Consider the following 26207-nt stretch of genomic DNA (forward strand, 5'->3'; position numbering starts at 1 on the left):
GTAAGTGGGATAGGCCACTGTGTAATAGGGAGCTAAGCCATCTGGACAGGAAAACAACATCTTCTTAAACGGAAGGGCTCCTAAGCTAATGCTTCCTAAGTTCAGTTACTCCAAAACAATGCAGACTAACATGAGTGATGAGTTTAACAAGTTGTTTTCTTCTGAGAGGCTAACTGTTCTGGATAATGAATGTATTTGTGTTCACCATGCTTTTCATTGCATTGAAACAGCAGAGTAACGCTGGCCAAAAACGCCTTCAGAAGCTCAATGCTCTGGGCCCCTTGCTCACTTTGCCCCACATTTGTCTGTGTATAGAAACACGATGTCACAATAAAACACACAATTATTCTGCTCTTCATGCAATTTTAAGCTCTACAGCAAATTGGGAAGGAGGAGGGGATACTTAAATGCCTTGTATGAAGCAGTTAGAATCCTAATAATGTCCAGTATTAATGGAAAAGAAATCAAAGGTTTGGGACAGTACATTAAGTAGGCTTCTGAATGTCTCATCTCCTCCCATCTTCAAAACTATAGGGCATAACCTCTTTGAGGGTTTTTTGTTTTGTTTTTAAAGTGGTGTATAAATTTTAGCATCATGCCCTAAGTCTTGCCCTAAGCCTTGCAAGTGGCTGAGAGACAGCAGCATCATGGAAGGGATGTTTCTAGGACTAAGGTGAAACTTTGAAGCTCCCTTGTTATTTTTGCTATTGGAAGCTGCATGTTGTTTAAGTAATCTTGTTATATTTATGGTATTGAAATAGCTATTTTGCTATGTTATCATGAAATTGTTTTTACACTGTTTGTTTGAAATGTGTTCCTATTTTCTTTGTTGTAAGCCACTCTGAGCATGATTTTTTGGGGAAAAGCCACATAACAAATAAAAGGAATGAATAGGGTAAAAAAATGAAATAAATACTGTAAATAGCCAGCCTCAATCACAAACTGGCCACCACTAGCTTCATCATATAATTTTAATTGCTCTGATGCTTTTATTTAAAAATACGACATTATATTTGACCTCCAAATAGCATCTTAGATTATTACACCCGCCCAAGACAAATAAACCCTCAGAAGTTCCCTATGCTTTCCCCCCATGCTAGCTAATAAGGCTATTTACAAAATAGCAATGTTTAGGCTCAGCAGCAATGAACACAGCTCAAAAGCAAATTTGCTGTACTAAAAGCCATCTCTTCAACATAATCAGCAGAATGCTCTGAAACACAGTATGAAGAATTATTCTTCTCCACCCACTTTCCTCATTCTGCAGCATTATACAGAGACGAGTCTTTACATTCACTTTGCAATTTATTCTATTTCTCACATGGTCTTCAAATACAATTTTACACAGTCCATTGTTCTGCTACAGATACAGTAGGTCTAAAGACAGTCATGAAAGTGGCATTCCAACTGTACACAATGAAAACTGATAACCATGAAAGTTGTGTCACTGCATCACTTTACAACCCGAGTGAGAGACTGACCCAGACTTTCAAGACCATCACACAATTAACTTAACAGTGATAAATTCATAAGTTTATGTTAACAGTATAAAAACCTAGATACCCCCCCTCCCCTGAAATGTGTAATGCCATAAATCCAGATGTTTTCTCTGGGATCTAATTAAAACTAAACCAAGTGGCTAGCTGCTTTGCATACACTCAAAGCCATAGAATCCTCATGAAAACCAGCTTGGAATTATGCAAGATCTATCATTATGGTATGGTGCCTTGCACTCCAAATGAAATGTATTTGCTGCAGTTTAAATAACTTGCTATTAAAACTGTTCTCATAGTGAACATATAACAAAGGCTGAACACCAGCATCTCAGAAGAGGCTGCAAAGTACACCAACAGTAAAATTCCATTTGAAAAAGTATATAAAACCTCTTCAAAGTTTACACAGAGGGTTTTAAAAAAGGTTAAACTCAATCCTTTCAAAAGGGAATATTTTCAAAGGAAGCAAAAGCAGTTGACTGTAGCAGATGAGAAAAATGAGGTGTAACATTGACTGACTGCCTCATGGGAACAAGGCATTATATGGAACAGTAATAACTCCTTCCAAGTTATGGACTTACTAATATTCCTAAGCCATGCAGATTCCACTTATCTGATTTCAGGGGACAACTTAAATGCAGTGATAGTAAAATTAGATAACTACTTAAATCTGTAAAATGTGCTTACTTTTGTCCACAAAGAAGTCTGTCACAAATGTGCATGACTTGAAGACCCTGATTTAGTCAGAATGACTGACATGGAAAGGTGGAAGCTGTAAACTGCAGTATTCCACCCATCCAACCAGTCTGGATAGGCAATCTGGCTGGCTGTCAGGGGCATTAATGATTTCATGAGGTTGCCCTCTGACCAGCTTTCCCCCAGCAGGAGGCAGTGTCCACTCCACCTTTGAAGAGTTTGTCCTCTAAAGGAACGGCCCTTCTTGATCAGCGCTCATTTTCCCCCAAAGCGGCAATTCTAGTGAAGGGCACGAGGCACGGTAGAAAAGGCCTGTAGTGAAATTGGCATTAGCCTCTCTTGTGGTTTGACATTATTCAAAGGTGCTGTCTCAGAATACCGCTTTGCTTCAGAAAGCAAAATTACTAAAACGATTAAACACAAAGTATTAGCATACAGCGAGTTTATATATATTTACACACTGAAATTTACACTTCTGCCACTGAGTGACTTTGCCACAGACAAATGCACAGTTTTTATCCCTATGAAGCACAAAGCTTAACCAATTCTTTAGAAGTGATGGTCATTCAATTTCCCTATCAGCAAGCATGACAATCAACAAAAACTAGAGTCATCAGTGTTTGTTTGTCCTTAAGCTGGCCAACACAGGCACCCTGTTTCCCTCTGTAAATGGAGAGATCCCATGTTCATCTCTCTCATCCCACTTCAAGAACAGGACACAGGGACAAACTATTTCATGTCAGGACTTTCTGGAAAAGACAGCCATTCTGCTGAGTACAGAGGTGGATGCATGGATTTGTCACCAGTACCTCTTTGGGAACTCATGTAATATGCAGTACTCCTTGGCACTTTGCTTAAGACCAGGAAATGAGGATGACCAGTATCCATTTTCCAATAATATTTTGAGCAGCATCTCAGAAAGGGTAATGGATGAATTTTCACATAGCTCCTGTCAGGCCAGCTGACTGCTGCCTTTGCGTGGAACAGCAACAAGATAAACCTCAGGCTCTCCAACCATTACGTGATTACAGTATCAAAAGTTCACCAACAATCTCCTTACAAGCTCCTTCCAAGAATAATGACATCCTTTGGAAATCCCTCCATTTTAGCTATTTCAAAGCATCCCAGTTTGCTGTAAAATTCCAGGATTCTTTTATCATCTGGTCTCACTTCACAGAAAGCCCCACGGGAGCCTGAAAAAGACACAAGAGGAGATATTTGGGGAGAGAGTAGAAGCAGAGAGGAGTCTTTATAATGAAGAAACTTCACAAACATTGTTTGATTTCTCTAATCATTTCACACTGAATTGTGCAGTTGAATCAAGGTCAAGAGTTATTTTTAAAAAAATGTTTTATATTTTGATATTAATCTTATCATGAGCTGCTTTGGGCACAGTTTATTATGGAAAAGCAGCATACTGTATAAACAAACTATGTGGAACTATTTGCATGCTTTTCTGGATCTCAGCTACTGGGTGTCCACCAGTCTTCACAGGAAGCTTGCATACAACTGTTCAAACTGCATAGCTGTCTAGGACTTGCAAGGATGATGTGGGCTACAGAAGTGGTTCTTCATTGGCTAAAAAAAGTGACATCTCATCAATGAGGTAACTAAACACCACGATATCTGAAATAAGATGGTGCTACATAGATGTGAACATGGTAATGACCTGGCAACTACTACTAAGTTACGGGTCTAAATTACCATACACTGATGAAATCATCACTTTCATCAGCAGGCAACCCAAGATGTATCCAAACAGGACTTTGGTTTTGGGCTTGGATACCAAATTGTGGTATTCAGATGTAGGACAATCCAAAATACAGTGATGAGTCATTGTGAATAATCCAGGAAAATATTGAACAAAGAATCTAAATTTGATGCATATAATTATATGAAAATTAACTCAATGATTGCATGCTTCAACTAAACCATTGAAGACTTCTGGAGAATATATTAAAGTTTTAGAGGCAAATTTAAAATTTACAAAAGTAGTAGATTTAGTAAAAATATTAATTAAACTTGCATATGATTAACAATTTAATCTGTTTTCTACTCATTTAAGATAATTTATGTAATTTACTAGTGTCAAGTTGCATCTCCTTTCCCACATGAGGGCCAACTGCAATTCTATGCATGAGTAAGCACCACTGAATTCAGTAGGGCTTACTTCTGAGTAGACATACATTTGCCTGCACAACCACCACTCAATCTCCCATTTCAGCATAAAGGCAGAAACAAATCTTTTCCCCTTCATTTCCCCCTACTGTGACACAGAAGGGCCCCCCAAAAGCCCCCATCCCACCAATCTCTCTCTCTTTTTATCCAAGGGAAGGAGGAAGGGCAAGCAAACAACAAGATAGCATCCTTATTTTTTTAAAAAAAAACTTCCTTTTTTTATAAGGAAGCTATTTAGGATGAACCAGCAATGTTACACAGCAACTTGCACCCTAAAGGCATCAGAGGGGGGAGAGACGCTTAGCACATGTACTCATACAGGTGGAAGGGGGGACGGGAGTAAAGAAAAAGAGTTAAATGACAGGGCAACGTTTTTGGTTCTTGCTCTGAAGAAAGCCATAGTTTCTTCTTTCATGGGGGCAAGGAGGGGGCAAGGAAGGGGCAAAGAGGGCTCCCAACAAGCCCCGAGCCAGCTCAGAGCAGCATCTCTGTAAACCACACCTACTGGCCTGTCACGCTGGCTTCTAGCCTGCTGCGCCAGGGCTTGCTGCAAAATTGAAAGAAGTCTATTGTGAGGGCTGATAAGTTTCTGCTGCTGGCTGGCTGCTGCTTTTCCAGCTACTTTCATAATTGTCACCTGTTTTTGCAGAGGCAGTGGAGCTGAGCTGGGGCTCCTTGCACAATCCAAAGAAACATAGCCTGCTCTTGTGAGTCGCTCACTGCTCCTGCAGGAGGCAGCGGAGGCACTAAGAAACATTGGCTGGCTACAGTTTTCTCAAAATCGCAATGTTTGCCAGATAACATTTTATGAAACCGTTACTGTGATGTGGATTTCATAACCGATTTTGAAAGATATATTGAAAAATTACCCAGGTCTAGTTAAGATACGGCCATAGGCACTTAGTAAGGAGCCTACAGTTGCCTTTCATATCCCAACAGCTACAAGAGTCAGAAATAAGAGCTTACCATTTGCCTTCAGAGAAGAGAGCAAGCATGCCATCATGCTTTTAGCCACACTTGGATCAGTCACCTTCTTATGGATATCAATCTTTATCAGTGATGGGAAGTTGGCAAGGAATGTTTCTGGCAGAACTTCTTGCTCCTCATGGAAGCTCAGCATAATTTTCTACAACAGGCACAACAGAAATAGTCTTTCAACATCAAAAAAAATGTTCGGTGATCTATGCTGGAAACATTGTGTGCACTTGCCGAACAGGTTCTTTCTACAGACTTGGATTAGCCTATTCACTTGACAACCACATTAATCTCTAAACAAAAAGCTAAAGTAGCTAAGTACAGTAGATTTGGTCAGTACCATTCTTTAAGTAATTAGAGATAAGTATACAGATTAAACTGGGTGGCTGGTGCTGGAAAAACAGAACTTCCCTTTTGAAGACTATATTCTCTTTTACTGTTCTAAGCTTCTGATAAAAAACATCATTTTTAAACAATGCAGACCTTAATTGCTAGTAACATATCTTAGTTTATTTCAAGGTACAATAAAGATAGCCATTATTTTGGCATACACTCAGCAAAACAAAAATAATGCAATGAGTTTATTCAAATCCAAATAAATTAAATTTAGAGAAACTAAATTCAGCAGCAGCAGAAATTGTATATCTAAAACATATCAGGCTAAACAAAACAAATTCCTTCCAGTAGCACCTTAAAGACCAACTAAGTCAGTTCTTGGTATGAGCTTTTGTGTGCATGCACACTTCTTCAGGTATCTGAAGAAGTGTGCATGCACACAAAAGCTCATACCAAGAACTGACTTAGTTGGTCTTTAAGGTGCTACTGGAAGGAATTTGTTTTGTTTTGACTATGGCAGACCAACACGGCTACCTATCTGTAACTGGAATATCAGGCTAAGTTAGCTATTCTATCCTAAATGCAAATATCACAGTGGTTAAAAGAGGGGAAAGGATTGAGTGTCATGACAGATTGGCAGTTAGATGATTTATGCTTGGGTTCCAGACAGTGAAAAGAAGTGAGGCTTTTCATCAAGCCTCTCCCAGGCACTGTTCCCAGAGCTTTTATAATATTGTGATCAGGAAGGGAGTCCCTGAAATCTAATGATCACACTACATTGCCTATTCTATGATTCATGTCAAACCATAACTACACTGTAAAATAGAATCTACGATTACATATTGCAGTGTACTAAATATAAAGCTATCAGTTGGAATTGTTCTGTTTAAGTAGTAAGAATGAAATATAACTCAATGTTAGAGATAATTGTAAGTGTGGGTTTATAAAGGCACAGAGAGAAACTAATTCTAGAGACTACTTGGCCATCACACTATCACAGTGTCATGTGTCTGAGGCCTCTATATTGGAATAAATTGGATAAATTGCCCCTACTCTTCCTAGGATTATAAAGACAACAGGGGATGAAAGCCTAAAAACAGCAATTTGACAATTCAAGCATACGCCAGCATAACTAACCTCTGCCTCTGATAGCTCCTTATCACTGCTTGGCTTGCTGTATTTCTCCTGCATGAAAGGAAACCAGGCAATTTTGCATTTCTTAATGAAAGGAGTTACATCAACGGTGCCCAGTGCATAGCCACAGATGCCATCTTCATCCTCCAGGACAAAGCAGTAATCTGGGCTGAGGGACAGCAAACCACCTACTAGCCTGAGAAGAAAGGAATGGTCAGTAGAGCCCAAAGATAACTGATGCAAACAAAACTACATAACACTTAAAGAGCACAGGAGAATAAATGAACCACGGTTGAAAGTTGTACAAGTCTAAGAACTATGACTTAGTACTTTTAAATGCCAGTTAGTCAGGCATCATATAGAACATACAAGTGGCTAAGTACCTATCCAAGGGGGTTTCAAAATTAAGTGTATTATGGAAAGGTAATCAGAATTGGGAATTGTTATAATGAATTAGTAGGGATTATAAAAAGTGCAGAAGTGGGTTTAACAACAGCCAAGACGGCTGCTCCAGGCAGAAGAGAACTATGTGAGTAAATGCCTAAAGCCTGGACAGTAGTTTCAGCTGTAAATTTACAAAGTAAAGCCAACTTCCCTACTCCTCCTCGAACGGTTTAATGCTTTTTAAAAAATAGTTTAAAAACAACAACAGTATTGCAGTATTGGGGATCATGAGAATTGGCAAGCCTCAAATGGGAGTGAAAAGGGAGGCTTACACGACAATCCACAGTTAGTATATTCAATGGCCAATCCATACAAACATATAATCACAGTATTTGCAGCTGCACTACCTTCATTGAACAATAAAATGTCTGAAGCTTACAGGAGCACCTTATAGGATGGGTTCCCCCCCCCCAGCACATACACAGTTTGATCAATGAAACAGCAAGAATGTAGGTGGTTTTCAGTAAATCTTTGCCATGACTCAGCATGATTTCTTGGCAGCACTGCATTGTACTAACTGTGTAAGAAATTAAAGGCTGGATACCAGTAACAGAACAGTTTACAGATTCCTTTTTTCATACCCTGACCTGCATCTGCAGGGTGTGAAGATCTTAGCTGTTAATCTCTAGGGGTTCATACTTGATTCAGAAGAATGTCTGGAGTTTTCCACAAAGGGTGATACAGACTTCTTTTATTTTTTCTGCTACTTTAGATTGGTGCCAATTCTGTTCTGTTCCTTAAATTTTGTTTCCCCTATCAAGTGTTTGCTGAGTTGCACTCAAATTTGCAAGAAGTCTATAGAACTTGGAAGTCTGTCTTCAAGCCAGAATGGAGAGCATCTTTCAGATTAGAATTCAGATTCAAATTGAACATGTGAAGCACAGCCTTACAAAACCTGTGTGTTCTATTCAGCTGGCAAGGCATGGATGTTTCCTGCTCTTCCCAGTTGTTCTGAATATTGTATTTACATTTCTTGATAGCAAGAGGCACACCAGGAGACAGACAATCTGTGACACTTCAGATGCTGCTGGACTCTAATTCCAATTATCCCTGACCACTGGCCATGCTGCTGATGGTGGCTGGGCTCCAAGATCTGGAGCGCCAAAGATTAGCCACCCACAAGGAGTACTATTACTAAATGAATACAGTACAGTGGTACCTCGGGTTAAGAACTTAATTCGTTCCGGAGGTCCATTCTTAACCTGAAACTGTTCTTAACGTGAGGTACCACTTTAGCTAACGGGGCCTCCCGCTGTTGCCATGCCGCTGCTGCGCAATTTCTGTTCTCATCCTGAAGCAAAGTTCTTAACCTGAGGTTTCTGGGTTAGCGGAGTCTGTAACCTGAAGCGTCTGTACCCGAGGTACCACTGTATGTAATTCAACAAATTCCAGTTTATTTCAAGAGTATACCTACTTGTCTCCAATTAAGTCTGGCTGGCTATGGAAAGGCTGATCAGTTTCATCATCATACATTTCTCTGCAGATCTTGTACACGGATGCCTAAAGACATATAGAAATATTCATTGTGTGAGTTTTCCCTCCCACAGCACATACACCTGAACTGTTGCTTAGGAAGCCTTGCTGTTCTACTAACTGACAGGCATCCTCACTACTTCATTGTATTCCATGCCTCCACAACAGCTCATATTGGACAGGTAGTGGATGGCATATTGGACGGCCTAGGGAAATGAAGGCTTAAATCCACGTGGAATTCATTGTGCCTTGAAACTAAAATAACTCCATGTAAGTCACATTGGAGGAAGTACACAGTACAAATGCGTCAGATAAATAACCTAACAGGAAAGGCCACAGCTAAGGGCTTGCAACACCTGCTTTGCATGCACAAGGTCTCAGGTTCACTCCCTAACATCGCCATGTAGGGCAGGGAATCTCCTGGAAAGCTGCTGCTTGTCAGGGTAGACAATGAGCTAGATGAACCAATAGTTTGACTCAATGCAAGGCAGCTTACTATGTTTCCTGAGCTATTCTACAATGCTTCTGAGATTATGTATTATTTCCAAATAGTTCAGGCTAACATGCATTTGGATTATGTCACTCCTTATTCATTGTACTTGGTGATCAGTAGTTTACATTAAACTCATTCAGTGTTATCAAGGCAGTCAACTGGGCAGGGATCTCAAGGCTTTTCCTATTTATGTTCCCTTTGATAAATGGGATCACATAAAAAGCATCTAGGAAAAAGATTTTTTTTATAATACTGCTAGGGCTGCCAGAGACTTCCATGAACCCAGAGTAAGCCACTCAATCTTCTACATTTCCCCCATTTGAACCACACCTCTCCTAGGCATTCAGAAGACTCACAGAATAACAAAATATAGAGAAACAGTTGCTTTTATCAACATGCTCCTCCAAACAGCATTACTGTGTACAGTAATTACCAAAGAAATGGGTTACCTCATCTTTAGGGAAATAGGGTCTGATGGTGTAAACTTTAGAAGTTGGAGTAAGAGGAGGTGGCTGAAAAAAGAGGTCATTTGCTCCTTCAATAGGCAGCAAACGCTGTGAAAACAAAAAATTAGTGTAAATGTTTGAGAAGATGAAATACATTCCTGGGCGTGCATTGCAGACTCCCAAGTTAACTTTTGCTACTGCAGGCACCCCAGAGGGAAGTAGGGTTTTGTAGGCTTTACAAATGTAAGGACCATTTTTCCATTTTATCTGAACAGAAGTTTTTTAAAGATACACAACTGTTACAACACTTAATGGAGTTTACATTAAACTCATTTCTGCTTTAGTATAATTTCACCAAATCTCATCTATGCTCTCAGCTTAACATAGCCATGTCAGGAGGAAAGGTTTGGTCTGAAGAGGGTTAACTGGCCAGAGGAGACACTAACCCCAAAACAACATGCTGACTCAATTGGCTGTGCGCAGAGAGCACCTGTGAGGGGGAAGAAAGTAAGCCCCTGAAAAATCCATGAACAAATTCAGGCACAGAAGAAACATTTCTTTTGAACTGGTTTGCCAACTGGATTATGAGGAACGCAAACTACAAGTTTTGCTTAGAGAGGATCTTGGAATACACAGTATCGTATTTTCTTTGCTCATGGAGTTCTCGTCGGCAGACAAGCAGGCGCGCATTGTGCAATTGCGGGCGCAGATAAAAACGCTGTGCGACCTGCAAAGAAACAATGTGAAATGTACAACTAAAAGCCGCAGCGCTTCGCAGGCGCGTGGGAATGGCAGCATCTCCTTGTGATATTACTGTAGAAATGGGAGGAAAATTATTTAAAAACAAAGCTGTCAGGCTATTTGGGTTTGGACCAGAAAGCCTTCGGCAGACCAAGCCTTCCAGTCCTCCGACGCGCAATAAAAGATTTCTCAAACAAAGACAATGTCATTCAGTTGTGAATTCATATTGATACCTGGAACTCTCCTGCTAGACCACCTCTAAAGGCCCAGGGTTCTTGGTCTCCACTTAAGAACTGTGCTGAAGATTGACTACGACACCCTGTGGAGATCAGATCCAAGCGGAGAACGTTACGAGAAGGGGGATTGTCCTGAGATGCTAAAATGTCCAACAAGCTAATACACACTTTGTGGGAAAAGCTCTCTAACTGAGCTATAATCCAAGAACTTGAGGGGCTGCGATAATGCTGCCATGTGTAGATTCCTGATTAGATGCTTTGTGCTCTTTGTTAATAAAATGAAGTTAGACGATAGCCTTAGACAGCAGAAAATTCAATACTGTAAAAAGCCAGTATGCCCCGTTCTGTACAGGTATAATATTTATTCCAAGAGTTGAGCTTGCCTTGTCCTTCTCTTTCATCACTAAGAACATGGAACAGCTCTCACATTTTCATTGATGAAGGTATAGATAATAAGCCATTATCACAGCCCCATGGAAATACTTGGACCTGTCTGAAGTCACATTTTCATATTGTTTGAATCTTGCCAGAAAACCAGGTTTGGCGTGGGATGGAATAGCCCAAACAGCTATGTGGAACAGATACTTCTTTTTCAAGAGATTAGAAACCAATACTGTCCACTTCCGTAGCTCTGCTTACACAACAGTAACCACAGCACACATATTGTTCCCAATCTAGGCAACAACAGCCTCAGTTACAGTATTTTATTTTACCCACCCTCAACCATGTGAGAAATGCCATTAATTCCTGACAGCCAGCTGTGGCAAGGGCTTTAAAGCCCTCTGCACAATTTAGTAAGAAGGTTATATATTTTTTAATAATGGCTAAGCTTTGATAACAGCTTTGATAGCCAAGTTATACAACCAATTAGCATAACTAACATCTTTGAGAGGGGATAGGCAGGTGAATTGTTGATGCGGGGATTAAAGTAACCTGCCTAGTCTTCTGATAAGATAAGCTGCGCAAGTTTGTTTCCTCTTGTGGACAGCGATCTACTTCCTGTTCAAGTAACAATCTCAGATCAGTACAGTCGAATGTGTCATACTAGCTAGGTAGTCTCAAAGTGAACCAAGCTGGATATCAATGCTTAGCCAATTATGAAAGAAAGCCTTTAAAATAGCAAGTTTGAGATGACTCAAAACATGTCAATTAGAGTTTCTTGTGTTTCCATATCAAAGTGCTTCATTAAAGAGGCTTTATATTATACCCTTTTGCTAGTAACTTGGAGTACTTCTCCTTTGAGACTACACCGTAACTAGCATTCCAGCTATTATACACTTTACAGAGCTGCATGAATGAAGAGCTGTATGAATGAAAATCAAGAGTTAATGCCTGAGTCGCTGCGCAAATGTGACTTCAGGCCGTGCCTACTGCCCTAATCTGAGCTGCCTCATGGACAGAACCTTCCCATCTTAAATTTATTAATCACGACACGCTGAAAGCATCTGGCGTGGTCCATCCAATAGCAGTAGATACTTGTGCTGAAGATTCTCCCATCTGCACACATTGGGGAAGAAGACAGTAGAAGGCATTAGTAATCCATAGTAGTATTATCTACACTAGTTTCATAAACTGAATGCTAGCTGGATTGAAAGAAAGGGTATAGAGATCAGCCTTCAGCGGACCACCAAGTGTATCAACATTCAATGGCTAAACCATTCCAGTTTAGTGATTCTTCTGTATTCACATCAAATGAGAAGCAACTTTTATGACTATATAAGTAATTATATAAACTAAAGAATGGTCTCAATAAACAGCAAGACCAAGATCTCAGCTACAAGAATTCACTTGGTCTGCGGCGAGACAGTTTCTTTTGGTGTAGATGCATCCAGTGGAATATACAAACCTACTGTATTACCAGATAGTGTCAGAAATGGGTAGCAAGCACTAAGTACTTCTGCTGGGAGAAGCCATCCTTATGAAAGAAAATGGCAGCTATGATCAGCAGCCTGCTCCAAAAATTGGGAAATGTTTCAAAAGCAAATCAACCTCACAGCTGAAATCTATGGTCAATCAAATTCATGTTTATCATTGCAGTTGCTTAATGCTCCTTCCAGGAGAAATGTACAATTTAGTTTCCCATCTGTTTCTTTGACAAAATGGGTAATTTGGTAACCAAATATACCACTTAGAAGTATGGTGTGCCTCCCTTCCTGCCTTTAAAATAGGGGCTGACAATCTTGTTGTAGGGGTTGGCTGATTCTACCTTCCTGTTCCTCTTCCCTAAACAATCTATAATGCCTGAACCAATACTGAGGGGAGAAGAAAAAGACAAAGAAATAGGTCTCATGAAGGTACAAACTCTATTCTAAGGCTCAAGTTTTGAATTATTTCCTATTTACAGTGGTGCCCCGCAAAACAAATGCCTCGCAAGACGAAAAGCCTGCTAGATGAAAGGGTTTTCCGTTTTGGAGGCGCTTCGCAAGACCAATTTCCCTATGGGCTTGCTTCGCAAGACGAAAATGTCTTGCGAGTTTTTCCGACTTTTTTCCCCTTTCCCCCCCTTTTTCTAAGCCGCTAAGCCGCTTATCCGCTAATAGCACTAATCCGCTAAGCCGCTAATGGGCTTGCTTTGCAAGACGAAAAAACCGCTAGACGAAGAGACTCGCGGAACGGATTCTTTTCGTCTTGAGAGGCACCACTGTATTTAGTGGGAAATGCACCAACTTAAAAAACCTCTCTGCACTAAGCCCTAATTTTTTTTTGCTAGAACCATACGGTCTTCTGCTGAGTAACAGCAAAATGCAATATTGGATATCTTGGCAACTAGCTCAATACGACCTATGAATACTTATGAATGTATACAAGTGATTACAGCTTCAAGTGATCCAAGAACTGTAGGCTGATCCAGTACGGTGCAAGAGGTTTATTATGAGATTTGTGACAACTACAGAAATTGTGACAGGAAACCATCAGCGTTGCTGCCTGCTGTGTGCATCAAGCAAGTCCACAGCATATTCCTTACAGTTGGATTGAAACCTGAAAGTGAAATGAGGTCACTAGAGGAACCCAGGCCATGCTGGTGCTATTCCAAAAAAACCCTGTGTAATTTAAAAAAGGCTGCAGGCAAAAAAGGCTCTTTGATTTCTCTTTAGAGAACAGTCTGGTATGAAAGCAGACTTCAGAGCTCTGGAATTTCTTCCCTTGCCCAAAATCAGTCATCTTGCGAATGTTAAAGCAAATCACTTTTGCACCAGAATAGCCTTATGCTAAAGCTCGCATGCGCAGAGAAAGGGCTGGGAGGCTCGGCTCCCTCTTGGCCAGGCCCATTGAAAGGTCACATCTGCAATTGTTCTGTTGAAGACAGCAATAACGTTATTGAGACAGAGCAAGCAGCAGATAGCTGAGGCATGGTCACATTTCATAGTGTCATTTCCAATTTTGCAACAAGGCCGGGAAATACTGCATTATAGTCCAGTGTGCATTCAGTCTGAGTCAAAACTTATGTTTCAGAGATCAACTTTTATGTTCCTTAGCCCAAGAAAAAAAAATAAAGACCAAGAGAGATATTCAGCGTATGTTCACTGTCACTTTTACTGCCAGTCTATAGTGAAACATGAATGGCGACCAATAATAGAAAAAGTAAGAAGGATTTAGGGTCAAAGCGACCATAATATAAAAACGTTCAATTGACATCATTTTTTCCATGGGCTAATTAAAGACAAGCATTTATGCTAGTTGCCGCTCTAACTGGTTCCTAAAGAACATACCTAGCCACTGCACAAAAGATTTCACCATAGACATGATGCTCTTGATGTCCCAGACGTATGAGTACATGTCATAGAGGATTGTCCGGTTGGCACAGTTTGAAAGACGAGTGAACATGCCCATCACCAAGCTACACATCTCTTCAAACTTGGCGGCTCGAGCACGCCATTCTTCAATCTAAGTAAAGATAAAAAGGAACAAATTTCATACAAACTGTATTTTCATGTTGAGGATGAAACTAGATGGATATTATGACAATACCTATTGACTTTTACATCTCTAGCCAGGATGACACACGAGTAGTGCACACATTCAAAGCATGAAGATACATTCTACAGCACAGGACACTCAACCACCAACCAGCCTACATGCATGATATTCTTAATTATCTACAGGCTAGGTTCAGCTCAGAGACTTCCAATGCAGTTGCTCATTATTTCTTTTGCTATTGTGCTTTTTTCAAATAGGAAATATGCACACTTACACCAAATGAAAACAATGCGGTCACTCACCTTTTCAGAGTCCTTTCCTTTACAATTCACACTAACAACACTGCTGTTTGCTCTGAGCCACTGGAACTCTCGTAACATTTGGGCCCCTTTGACTCCATGTTCATATGGAAGATAGAACAAGTCTGCAAGCAACTGTAGATCTTCTAGAGTTACTGGTTCTACTGCATATAACGGCTTCTCATGGGGACCAGGCACAAACTGCTCCTTGTTAGTTTGCTCATCTGTCTGCATAGGTGCAATATCACCACAATCATCCTGCATTGACATCTCTGGAGATTTTGATTCAGCTATGCTCTCTTTATCTGTATCCATTGGTTTTAACTCTTCTGACATTTTTGCTTCAGCAATGTCAGTCAATATTTGATTGATATTCTTGTCAGAATCCTCTTGTTTTTCCACTACCATGTCCATTGGCTCCTCATCCAGTTGCTTCTTTTCTTCCTCTTTGACCAGAACCTGCGATTCGTTGCTTAGTGCAGTTCCCTGGCTCATTATGGGCTCTTGGTAAACGGTAGTAATCACAGTGGTAGAATTTAAAGCGGACGGTGTAACCAGAGGCACATCCACAACACTTGTTTTAGCGCCACTATGGGCCACTTGTCTGCCTGCGGACAGAGCAGACAAAATTCAGTCATATCTACTCAGCTTTTTCATACAACCAAATTTCACATATATAAATAACTTGTGAACACACACACTCTCTGTCTTTGAATGACATACACATACATGCAAGTGTCTATTTTGCTGCAATTAGACATATTTTGAAAAGGCACAACACTTGTGCATTTTCCTGAAATACATTTGGATGTACCAAAAATATGTGTAATTCAGAACAATCCCTTCAGATGCACAAATTATATTGGGTGCAATGCAATTCCACATATTTTCAATATAGTATTTTTGATAGTGTCCTCTCCCAACAAAGACAAATTGAGAACACCCCCACACCTGACACAGAATCCCTTACAAAGTACATTGCTTCAGGAAAAGATACTTGTCACTCAGAAACAGTCAGTTCCTTTAAAAAAAATTAAAAACTGTTCCTGATACATAATGCAACCATAACAGCAGGAATCTTTTGAAGTATTTTATTCAGCAGATTTTTTTTTACTGAACTCTAGAAAAACATTCTTGGTTTCATTCACTCCAATATTGTAGGCAAGACAAAACCAAAATTGCTTACTCACTGCTGTACTGATGAGGTACTGCAAATTCCTGTAGCCACTCTGTTAATGACAACTTCAAGGCCAATTGTGGGCTATAGAGAACATCTGTTTCAATATCTTCATCACTGCCTTCATTCTCCAGTTTAATCTGAATTGAAACAGTACTGTCTTCAGTGTCAGCTGCACAGATTATTAAGAAACAGAATATTAATTCAAGAGCAAGGTTCAAGGCTGCCATGTATTTGCATTTAAAGACAAAAGTACTAATTTATTAAGATGACATTTCCTGAAACTCCTTTCATCAAAGTGACATTTTAAGATTATTAAATTATTAAGCTATTACACTATTTCTAAAAGCATTGTTCCTAAGATAGTGACTGAGCACTTCTGATCAACTTACTCATCACAACATCTTTCCTCACTCCATTCATGTTGGATTTATACCAGGTTGCAAGGGTGTGAATAGCAACAAAGTTGGCTTCAAATTCACAATTTGGATTGGTCAGGACTCCCTTTAAGCGTGGGATGAGTTCCGTTGATCGGCCTTTATATGGACCAAGAAACAGCCTTTTCTGATCATAGTCGTTGGCATGAATGTTGTCCCAGATGACTGGAGCTCTGCGAATTATCTTTGAAACCTCTTCAATGGACTCCACTGGAATGTCTTTAGATACCACTTTGGGACCTAAAATGTAGTTTCACAACTGACTCAGAATGAGTTTATTGATTAGCCATAGGCTAGGATGAGAAAATGTAAGCAGCATACTAAAACATTTAATAAGAATGCTGAACCAAGTTGGCAATATCAACCTCAACAAAGCAAAATACTCACCTGTCCATAACACATCAATTCCAGGTAACAGCTTTTCCCCTACAGTTCGTAAATAAGGAGACTGAGCAACATTTGGATAGCAGAAAGTGCCACAGTATTCTGGAACAGAGAAAAATACAAGTTAAAACCCACTAGCACATTTTGCTCTCTTGTGTGTGGCACTGCTAGATGATTATGGCAGTTCCCAATATCCTACCATGTCATTTCTGACAGATTTGCTTTTATGCAAAAAAAAATTATTGTTAACTCTTGCAATGGCTGAGGTAGTGTTTAAATGTAAAGACAAAAAATAATAATGTCACAACAACACAACTTTAGGGACACCCACATGAATCCATAAACATTCTCAACAATGCAAGTGCCTTCCTAAATTCCAAAAGGCTCATTCCCGCTGTCCTCCAAGGCTTAAGGTATTAGGGACACTCTGACAGTTAAGAGGTTAAAAAGGTAAAGGTAAAGGGACCCCTGACCGTTAGGTCCAGTCGTGGCCGACTCTGGGGTTGCGGCGCTCATCTCGCTTTATTGGCCGGGGGAGCCGGCGTACAGCTTCTGGGTCATGTGGCCAGCATGACTAAGCCGCTTCTGGAGAACCAGAGCAGCGCACAGAAACGCTGTTTACCTTCCCGCCGGAGTGGTACCTATTTATCTACTTGCACTTTGACGTGCTTTCGAACTGCTAGGTTGGCAGGAGCAGGGACCGAGCAACGGAAGCTCACCCCATCGTGGGGATTCGAACCCCCGAACTGATCGGCAAGTCCTAGGCTCTGTGGTTTAACCCACATCGCCACCCGCGTCCCTTAGTTAAGAGGTTACTGGGACTCAATTATCTGATTACTGCTTCTTCTTTTAAAAGTGCTAGAGCTGATCCTGGCTACTGCTTATCAACTGGGATATCTTGCCTTTATCTCTTCTTGTTTCTTTTGATCACCTGTGTTTTGGGACCAACTGGCTGGTAACTGGGCAGAGGCTTGACAGTTCTGAGACTGCCATCTTCTCCAGGCCTTTGTTCAGGTGTTTTTTCCACAGTAGCTGGCCCATTTTACTTCCATTCCCTCCCTGTCAAGTAGGGATTCTACCTCTTCCTTCCTTTTGGAATTGAGTAGGTTTGTCTCAGCTATGCATGCTCAAAAAGCTGGATCCAGAATTGCAGAAATTTATTCTTATGAAGGCATGCCTGCCAAAACAAGTCTGGAACTCTGTTATTTTGCTACATGTGCATGATTATATTTAAGCTCTGAAGTAAGTTTGAGAATCTCCAGTACGGTTATCTTAATACCATACCTATGTACAACCCGGCAAGACTGAAAGCAGGGTCTGTCTATGCAATGAGCCTTTGGTTAGCTCAACATCATTGTTGGGGAATAGCCAAAAGTGTTACAAGTACTTTGGCAAATAAAGTAATTCATGCACCAGACCCTTGGCAACAGAGAATATGTATGAACTTATGCCAAGGACACTTCACATAATGTAAGTACATAAAGGAAGGAAATGGCAAGGAAGGAAAGCCCCTCACAGAATTTTCTACGCTCTAGTTCCAAAACTAGCAATTTTAGGAGCTAGCCATTCCCCATGCGAATGTTATTCATTAGAATTCTCCCCACCACCACCGTTTGTATTTTCTTTTTTAATCATTTATTCTTCTCTTGGTACTCAGTGTATGTAATCCTTCATTGCACATAGTTCTAATTCGTTGATGAGGAAAGTCAGATTGGAAGTCACTCAGGAGTCTAGTGAATATGTTGTGATTTCATAAAACACGTTGGATAACACGTTGGATACAATCAACAATAGCAAAACACAAATTACAACCAGCAATTGTTCGTTTCATGACAGCGCAAGTTAACCATTCAACAGTTATCCTCTGCTTCCTCTTTCCAAGGTATTATTATTATTATTATTATTATTATTATTATTATTATTAAATTTATACACTGCCCTTCACCCAAAAATTTCAGAGTGATCACAACAGAAAAAAATACTAAGACAAAAACGTGTTCATTGGCTCTGTATGCTGTGACTTTATAGGAGTGGACCTTCCTGTATCTGATGAAGTGAGATCTGCTCTACAGAAGCTTATGCCACAATGTAAGTAATTTTTTTAAAACTGCTTTTTGCTACAATGGACTAAGATGGCAAACCTGCTAGAATCCCACCCCCACCAAACTCCTGAAGAAAAAATATTCAGACAGTGTGAAAAAGTATGCCACATACCTGCAACTAGAAGTCATAAACATGCATCCAGTTTACCATAGACTGCTATTAAATTTGTAGCAAGTTCAAGTAAAGTGTGGCTAAGACAGAAAGGAGGGTTGTACCCAACTGTTTGAAGATGTTCAGGGTGCCTTTAAGGAATGGTGTCTAATTGGCAATTCTCTTCACCAACCCCTCCATCAGGAAAGTTTTGCCGTGAGAGGAAGGGGACAAGAACAGAAGGCTTTTTGACCTCATTCTTGTTAAAATGCAGTATCTGCATGGTTACTTTACCTGTGGGACAGAACAGGAATGTTTCTGGCTCTCCTAGATACTGGAAGATTTCATTAGTGATTGAGATCTGGGCATGTGCAAAGGAACTGAACACTTCTTTGTCGGCTGCACACATATTGTGATCAATATCATCAAATAACAGTGCAAAAGATCGGCAGCCAAACTGAGAAACCTAGCAGGATAAAGAAGAAAAAATATTAACACTTGTTAATATTGTACAACATAAAAGCTAGGGAATGTAACCCCACCTAGAGTGCAACACAGGTAGGGGCATATTTCCTTTATCCAGTGTTTTTGCAATTTCTCATTTATGTTTAAAATTATAATATACATAAATATAACATACCTGGTCCAGCTTGCGTTTCAATGTAGAAACTTCTTTTGGGTTTGAGAAGGTAATATCGAGTCCAGGAGAGATAGCATAGATAAATTCTATCCCATATTCTTGAGCAGCCGCGATGAGAGTCATGAGCTGCTCTAGAAATCAAAGCCAACTATTTTAGCAACAAGCAACTATGAAGTTAAGGCATTTCATTAATCAGAATACATTTCAATATATGCAGGCAAAAAATACTTTTAAGGGGCAAGGAAATATGAATAATTAACATTTTTTGTCAAAACATACTCAGTCCTCCATCTGATTCTTTCATACACACACACGGTAAAATGTGGGGAAACTGGGATCTGCTTTTAAGTAAGCATGTATAGGATCAAGTTGCACGTGTCAATTTGGAACAAAGGATTCCTTCTGTCTTTGACATTAAAATATTTTGGGCAGATCCAGTGTTACAATAGCATTTTTACTAACGCAGTCAGGCACAAATCACATCTATCCACTACAATTATTTATATTCCACCTTTCAGGATACAAATATTTTCAAAGTGGCATATAATGAAATATATTTTTAATATTGTTGTTGTATCATTAATGTAACTTTCTCATCAAAAGCCTCTTCACAGGCTACTTAGGGGGCAGGAGCAATTCTGGCTGGAGCAGGCTCTGGTGTCTTTGCTAGCCAACCTCTCTCTTCTGGAATCTGTCCCACAGGACTCCAGGTGGTAGATGACACTGTAGAAAGGGAGTGGGGAAGTGGCAGTCCAGCTGCAACAGAAATGGATTTGCAAAGTGTGGTTCACAAAAATGCTGGTGCAAATGTAATGCTGCACCACAGCTTGCTCTGAAAATGAAAGAATTGGAGGAAATGATGATGATGATGGGGAAAATGCTGAGCACATGAACCAGGGTTAGAAGAGAAAAGACTGTGCTATATCTGTACCAGGCTGATATAATAAGAAACTAAGTCAGTTAGGAGCACAGACATTGTTCTCTCCTCCATTAATGAAGCATTGTGGGTTGTCACTGTTGAATACGTCTTCTTTCTCCCTAGCATTGAGGCAAAGGGATCATCCCATGGCATCATTCAAGGTGATATAATGCAGCAACCTTGTTAAAGCTAAGCAGGTCCGGCTATGGCCAGTGTCTGGATGGGAGGACCACCTAAGAATCCTATGTACACTGTCTTGAGTTCCATAACTGGACTGTTGGGTTGGGGAGGATATTAAAAAATGATCTGTGTGTACTTTAACAGAACACTGATTTTCTCTCATCCAGCAAGGCAGGAAAGCCTCTAAGAGTTATTTAATGCATCTTCTAATTAAAACAACAAAAAGCTTACCCCTCTCAACTTCACTTTTAATTTACCATCCAAATGTGGAAACAACTGTAATTCAATGAATATATATATTTAAAAATGCAATAAAGTTAATTACCAGCTTCCTCCACAGAATACATTTCTCGCCAAAACATCCTGTGCTTGTAATCATCTTTTGGTGCATATAGGTATGCATTCAGTCCCCATTTCTGAAGTCTACAAAGCAAAATTAAAATGTTGTTTGAAATACATTGTACAAATCTGCATTGCTTAATTGTATAGCCAAGAGTACCATGCAAGTTGTGCAGCACCCCAGGGAGAAAAAGCAAGAATGGTACACCTGAACAAATAAGGAAGATAAATAAGAAGACCAAATATACAAATCTAAATCTGTGACCATGGTTAGATGCTTTATGTTCTACAAGCTTCTACTTTTTGTTATTTTTCTTTAAAAATGTTACTTCAAGGTTTTTTTCAGGTGGTAGTACATCCTGGGAAACTGCTTTGCTGGAGGGACTGTGGTATGAACAGTGCATCTTATGTGGTGGGAAAGTGTGCAGATGCAACCATTCTGGCAGATAATTTTCAAGGAAATTCAAGATATAACACAGAAAGTCACTATAAATCCATTATTGGTGCTATTCTATTTTCCAATGCCCATAAGTTTGTTGCAAAATAAAATGACATATTGTGATATGCTTGGAAACTGGAGGACACTATTCATTTTCTTAACTTAAAAACACTGCTCAGAGCTTTCGAAATATTAAATGGTATATAAATGATTTTTGCTGGATTCTGCTTATTTATTTTATTAATATTGTTGATATTGTTTACATGTTGTATTGATTTGTTAATCATATATTACTTTTGCTTTAATTTAATTGTGATGTTTAGCTTATTAGTTGTTGCTTTGTTAACAGTGTTTTATATATAGCAATTGTTTTGCTGATGATTTGTTAATTACTTTATATGATTTATACGGCATCTGTATTGTTTTATCACACTGTTATTAACTGAAGCCACTTTGGGATTCATTTGAATGAAAAGCAGCATAGAAATTGAATTTCAGAGGTTTGATTTGATTTATTATGAGTTAGCTTAGAACAGTCACTGAAAGCAAAAACCACTAAATTTTCTATGACCTTTTGGCTCCTCCTCTCCTCCCATACTTTAGTTTTCAGAACCTATGCCTTAATTCTGCACTAAACAAATTCTTTATTTTTACGACTAATTGTTATTATTTACTTACTTACTTACTTACTTACTTACTTACTTACTTACTGTATTTCGTATACCACCCTATACCCAAAGGACTCAGGGCAATTCAAAAAAATATCAAATACATAAAATCAAAACAAAAACAATGACCCAATAAGCCCCCCCCCCAAAAAAATTATGTATTAGAATGCTACAGTACACAATGCCACATACCTTCTAAAAAGCTCTTTTCTCTGTTCCATAACCCAAGGCCTTCCATAAAATCCTGTGGGAAATATTGATGGTAGACAGTTTCAAATATTGTGCTGCTTCTTAACAAAATATCAAGTGCAACATCTGAGACATAATAAACTTAATAATTATTAGTTTAATAATTCATTATATACATTTGTTAAGCAACTTATAAACAAGTACGGCAGTGTAAAATGCTGCGAGATCAAACCTGTATGCATGATACATGTTGGAACTTATGTCCTGTTTAGCACTACTGGAATGTATTTCTTGGAGCAAAGTATGACCTTTTGAAAATCTGTTCTAATGTACACTCAGTTCATTTCCCTGATGTGAACGAGGCCTGCCATCATAGTGACTATGACACAAGCTGCCTTTCCAAATCTGTTACCAATGGAATCCATGCACCTGGGTAACTCACAGAAAAATGCACACAGGTCCTGAACGTTACATCTCAGCAAGTGCCCATCCACAAACAGCCAATTCACAATCATGTTATTCCAGTAACATGGGGAGAGGGACAAGGGGAGAGGCAGGGTCCTGGCAACCACAAGTTTTTACAAGGCTACTAGCCCAGTCAAAAATAATAGCCTCCTGAGCTCACATTTTTTAAAACCCAACTTAAGCCCTGAAGCAAAGCATTAAATCAGAAGTGGAGCTAGAGTGTTTTAAAACATGATTGTAAGGAGGGTAAGAATGAACCCTCCCCCGACAGTGCCTGCAAAAATACTCCGACAACTGCCAGCGTGGGAAGCTGTTATGCTCTTCTCCGGTTGCCAAAACCATCAATATGGCAGTTTTCATTACAAGCTTCTCACTCCAGGAACAAAGGGTTTGGGGGAGTTATGTCTGTGCCTGGCTGTACTTTCACAAAAGTGCAAACATGACTGGCATGAGACAATATATACATCTTGTAATAGAAGTTGCTATTTAGAAGAGGCATTTTGCATATACACAAATCATGACTGATTTAATAAACCTATTTAATTCCTGACAACATCTGGTAGCCATCTGACTTCTCAATTCTCCCACAAAAACTCCACACAAAGTAGGCACACATACAGATAGTGTGTATATCAAGGGATAGCCAATGTGATACCCTTCAGATGTCATGAAGTACAATACCCATCAGTCCCAGCCAGCATAGTCAATATTCAAGGATGATGGGAATTTCAGTCTAAAATTTCTGGAGGGCGACACATTAGCTACCCCTTTTCTATATTAATCAAGCTGGAAATAAACCTCCTTTTCCATATTGAGATCTCATCAAAACCACAAACCTACAACATGCCACAGAAAAAAGGCATGTAACACCACAGCTAACAACACCTACTGTGTGGGTGGAAAAAAACCACCAACATTTAGATTTAGGCTGATATTCACAGCTTAAATCTATGCTAGATCAAAATTCATGCATGCGCCTCTACCACCAACTGTGAACAAGATTATATCTTCAAGCTGAAGGAACACGCCTTTCATAAGCCTGCAGGTCCACCTCTCCAGATTCAGAGGTAGCCAACATGATACCTTACAGGTTACATAACAGCTTGCTAGATCAGACCATTTAGTCTATCCTACTGTTCTCACAGCGACAAACCAGATGCCTATAGGAAACCCAGAAGCAGGACCCGAGAGCAAGAGCACTTATCCCTCTTGCGGTTTCCAGCAAACAGTATGAAGTATATACCTCCAATAATGGAGGCAAAACATAGCCATCATGGATCACAGCCACTGATAGCCTTGTCCTTCATTAATTTGTCTAATTCTCTTTTAAAGCCATCAAAGTTGGTGGCCATTATTGCCTCCTATGGGAGCAAATTCCATAGTTCAACTATGCACTGTGTGTATTGTATTTTTCCGTCTATAAGACACCGCATGTATTTTGGGGACCCAGATTTAAGAAAAAGGGGGAAGATGTATCTGTGTATAAGACGCCCCCTAATTTTTGACATTATTTTAAAGGAAAAAAACGTAGTCTTATACATGGAAAAATACTGTACTTTCTTTTGACTGTCTTAAATCTCCCAATGTTCAGCTTCATTGGATGTTCACTAGTACTAGAAGTATGAGGGAGAAAAACTTGTCTATCCACTTTCTCCAAATCACAGATAGTTTATACAATTTTATGCTATCTCTTATTCACCTTTTCTCTGAACTAGAAGTCCCAAATGTTGTATGCTTTCCTCAAAGGGGAGTTTCCCAACCCCTTTGATTATTTTGGATGACCTTTTATGAAACTTTCTCAACTCTGCAATATCCTTCCTGAGGTGAAGTGACCTGAACTGTATTCAGTATTCCTAAAGCTGTTGCACCACTGATTTGTATAACAGCATTATGATATCAGCCGTTTTATTTAAAATCCCTTCCAAATGATCCCTAGCATGGAATTTGCATTTTTCACAGTTGCTGCACAATGGGCTGAGATCTTCACTGAGCTATCCACTATGACCCCAAGGTCTTGTTCCTGGTCACTCACTGCCAGTCAAGACCCCATGAGCATTATGTGGGACATATCTCCCATGACAGCCTGCCAACGACCATAATGTCTAGGGCTGGTGGGACTCTAACAACTTGGGGGGGGGGCAGGCTACAGGTTCTCACTCCTAGTCTAGGCAGCAGCATAACACTGGTACTTGAAGAACCAACCAGTAAGTATCAATAAACACCTTAGTGTTTTTCTTTCTTTCTGTGTGGCAATGAAAAAACACAGGAAGAAAACAAGCCTACTACTACTATCCATTCCAGAACACTAGCTGAACTGTAACCCTATCAGCAACCTGGTTACTTCACACACGGAAAACCCTTGGGGCACAAGAAAGCGGTTAGTTTTCAACTGTGTCCGTGACATAGCTGTCAACTTTTCCCTTTTCTTGCGAGGAATCCTATTCTTAATAAGGGAATTTCCCTTAAAAAAAAAAAAGGGAAACCTTGACAGCTATGGTCCGTGAACTGTTTTTGTTTTGTTGCACGTTTCGTAACGTTTTTACAGTGTGTGCACTCACGTGAACGGAAGAACCAACATGTGGCTCGGAAGTTTGCAGCATTTAAATTCAGCGAATTGGAAGGCAGATGCACTGAAAGGGGCAGCTTCGCCTTCACCGCAGGAGAGCAAACGGTTTTAACCCTCCGCCGCCAGGTTTCATTCCCAGGGCGGAGCCAGAAGAAAATGGAGCGGGGAGGAGGAGGAGGAGGAGACGGCGCTGGAGGGAGAGGCGGGGATGCTTTGTTCCGGCTACGGCCTCGCCTCCTCGCTCTCGACCGCGAATTCGCCCGGCCCCGCAGCCCCTCGCTCTCCCCTTACCTTCTACGACGCCGCAGAGGAACCGCCGAAGGCCCCCGTTGCCCACAGCGCCGGAGCCGCTGTCGGGATCCGCTTCGGGGCCCGCCGGGTCGGGTCTCGCCGGGGACGCCTCGTTGGGCGAGGCGACGGCAGCCACAGGGCTGGGGCCAGGCGTGCCTTGAGGCTCCCCCCGCGCCTCGTCGACCATCCCCGCCAGGCCTGCTCCGGGACTCCCGTCCGCCGCCATCGCCCTTCCCTGCGCTCTAACCGGGGCGGGCTGCGCTTGCGCGGGGAAAACCAGCCCCAACCGGTCCGAGCCGGAACCAACCGCCCTGCTCGCTCGACTGCCAACCGGGGCCGCTGCTGCTGATCACGTGCGGCTCCACCTCCTTCCCACCGCGCGCCAGGCGAAGGGAGCAGGGGCGAGCAGTCCAACAAAGCAGCTGCTTGAGCGAACGAAAAGGACGTGGGGGAAGGGT

General features: G+C 40.5%; 1 protein-coding gene and 1 long non-coding RNA gene across 2 annotated transcripts; one reads left to right on the forward strand and one right to left on the reverse strand.

The window, feature by feature from the left end:
* Positions 1-1286: 1286 nt before the first annotated feature.
* Positions 1287-26207, reverse strand: OGA (O-GlcNAcase). The gene is made up of 16 exons (XM_081863963.1): positions 25750-26207; positions 22431-22482; positions 21118-21215; positions 19694-19824; positions 19348-19519; positions 16864-16962; positions 16432-16716; positions 16053-16211; positions 14866-15470; positions 14356-14530; positions 10643-10728; positions 9672-9776; positions 8671-8756; positions 6816-7008; positions 5334-5493; positions 1287-3382 (listed from the first exon to the last, which is right to left on the reverse strand). The coding sequence occupies exons 1-16, from the start codon at positions 25973-25975 to the stop codon at positions 3246-3248; spliced, it is 2769 nt and encodes a 922-aa protein (XP_081720089.1). The 5' UTR covers positions 25976-26207; the 3' UTR covers positions 1287-3245.
* Positions 16969-21109, forward strand: LOC309342988. Its single transcript, XR_014157051.1, has 4 exons — positions 16969-17301; positions 17672-18742; positions 18889-18948; positions 20736-21109. It is a non-coding gene; the product is annotated as an uncharacterized lncRNA (long non-coding RNA).

The sequence above is a fragment of the Podarcis erhardii genome (genome assembly GCF_964252035.2).
Source record: "Podarcis erhardii genome assembly, chromosome: 5".
Lineage (NCBI taxonomy): Eukaryota > Metazoa > Chordata > Lepidosauria > Squamata > Lacertidae > Podarcis > Podarcis erhardii.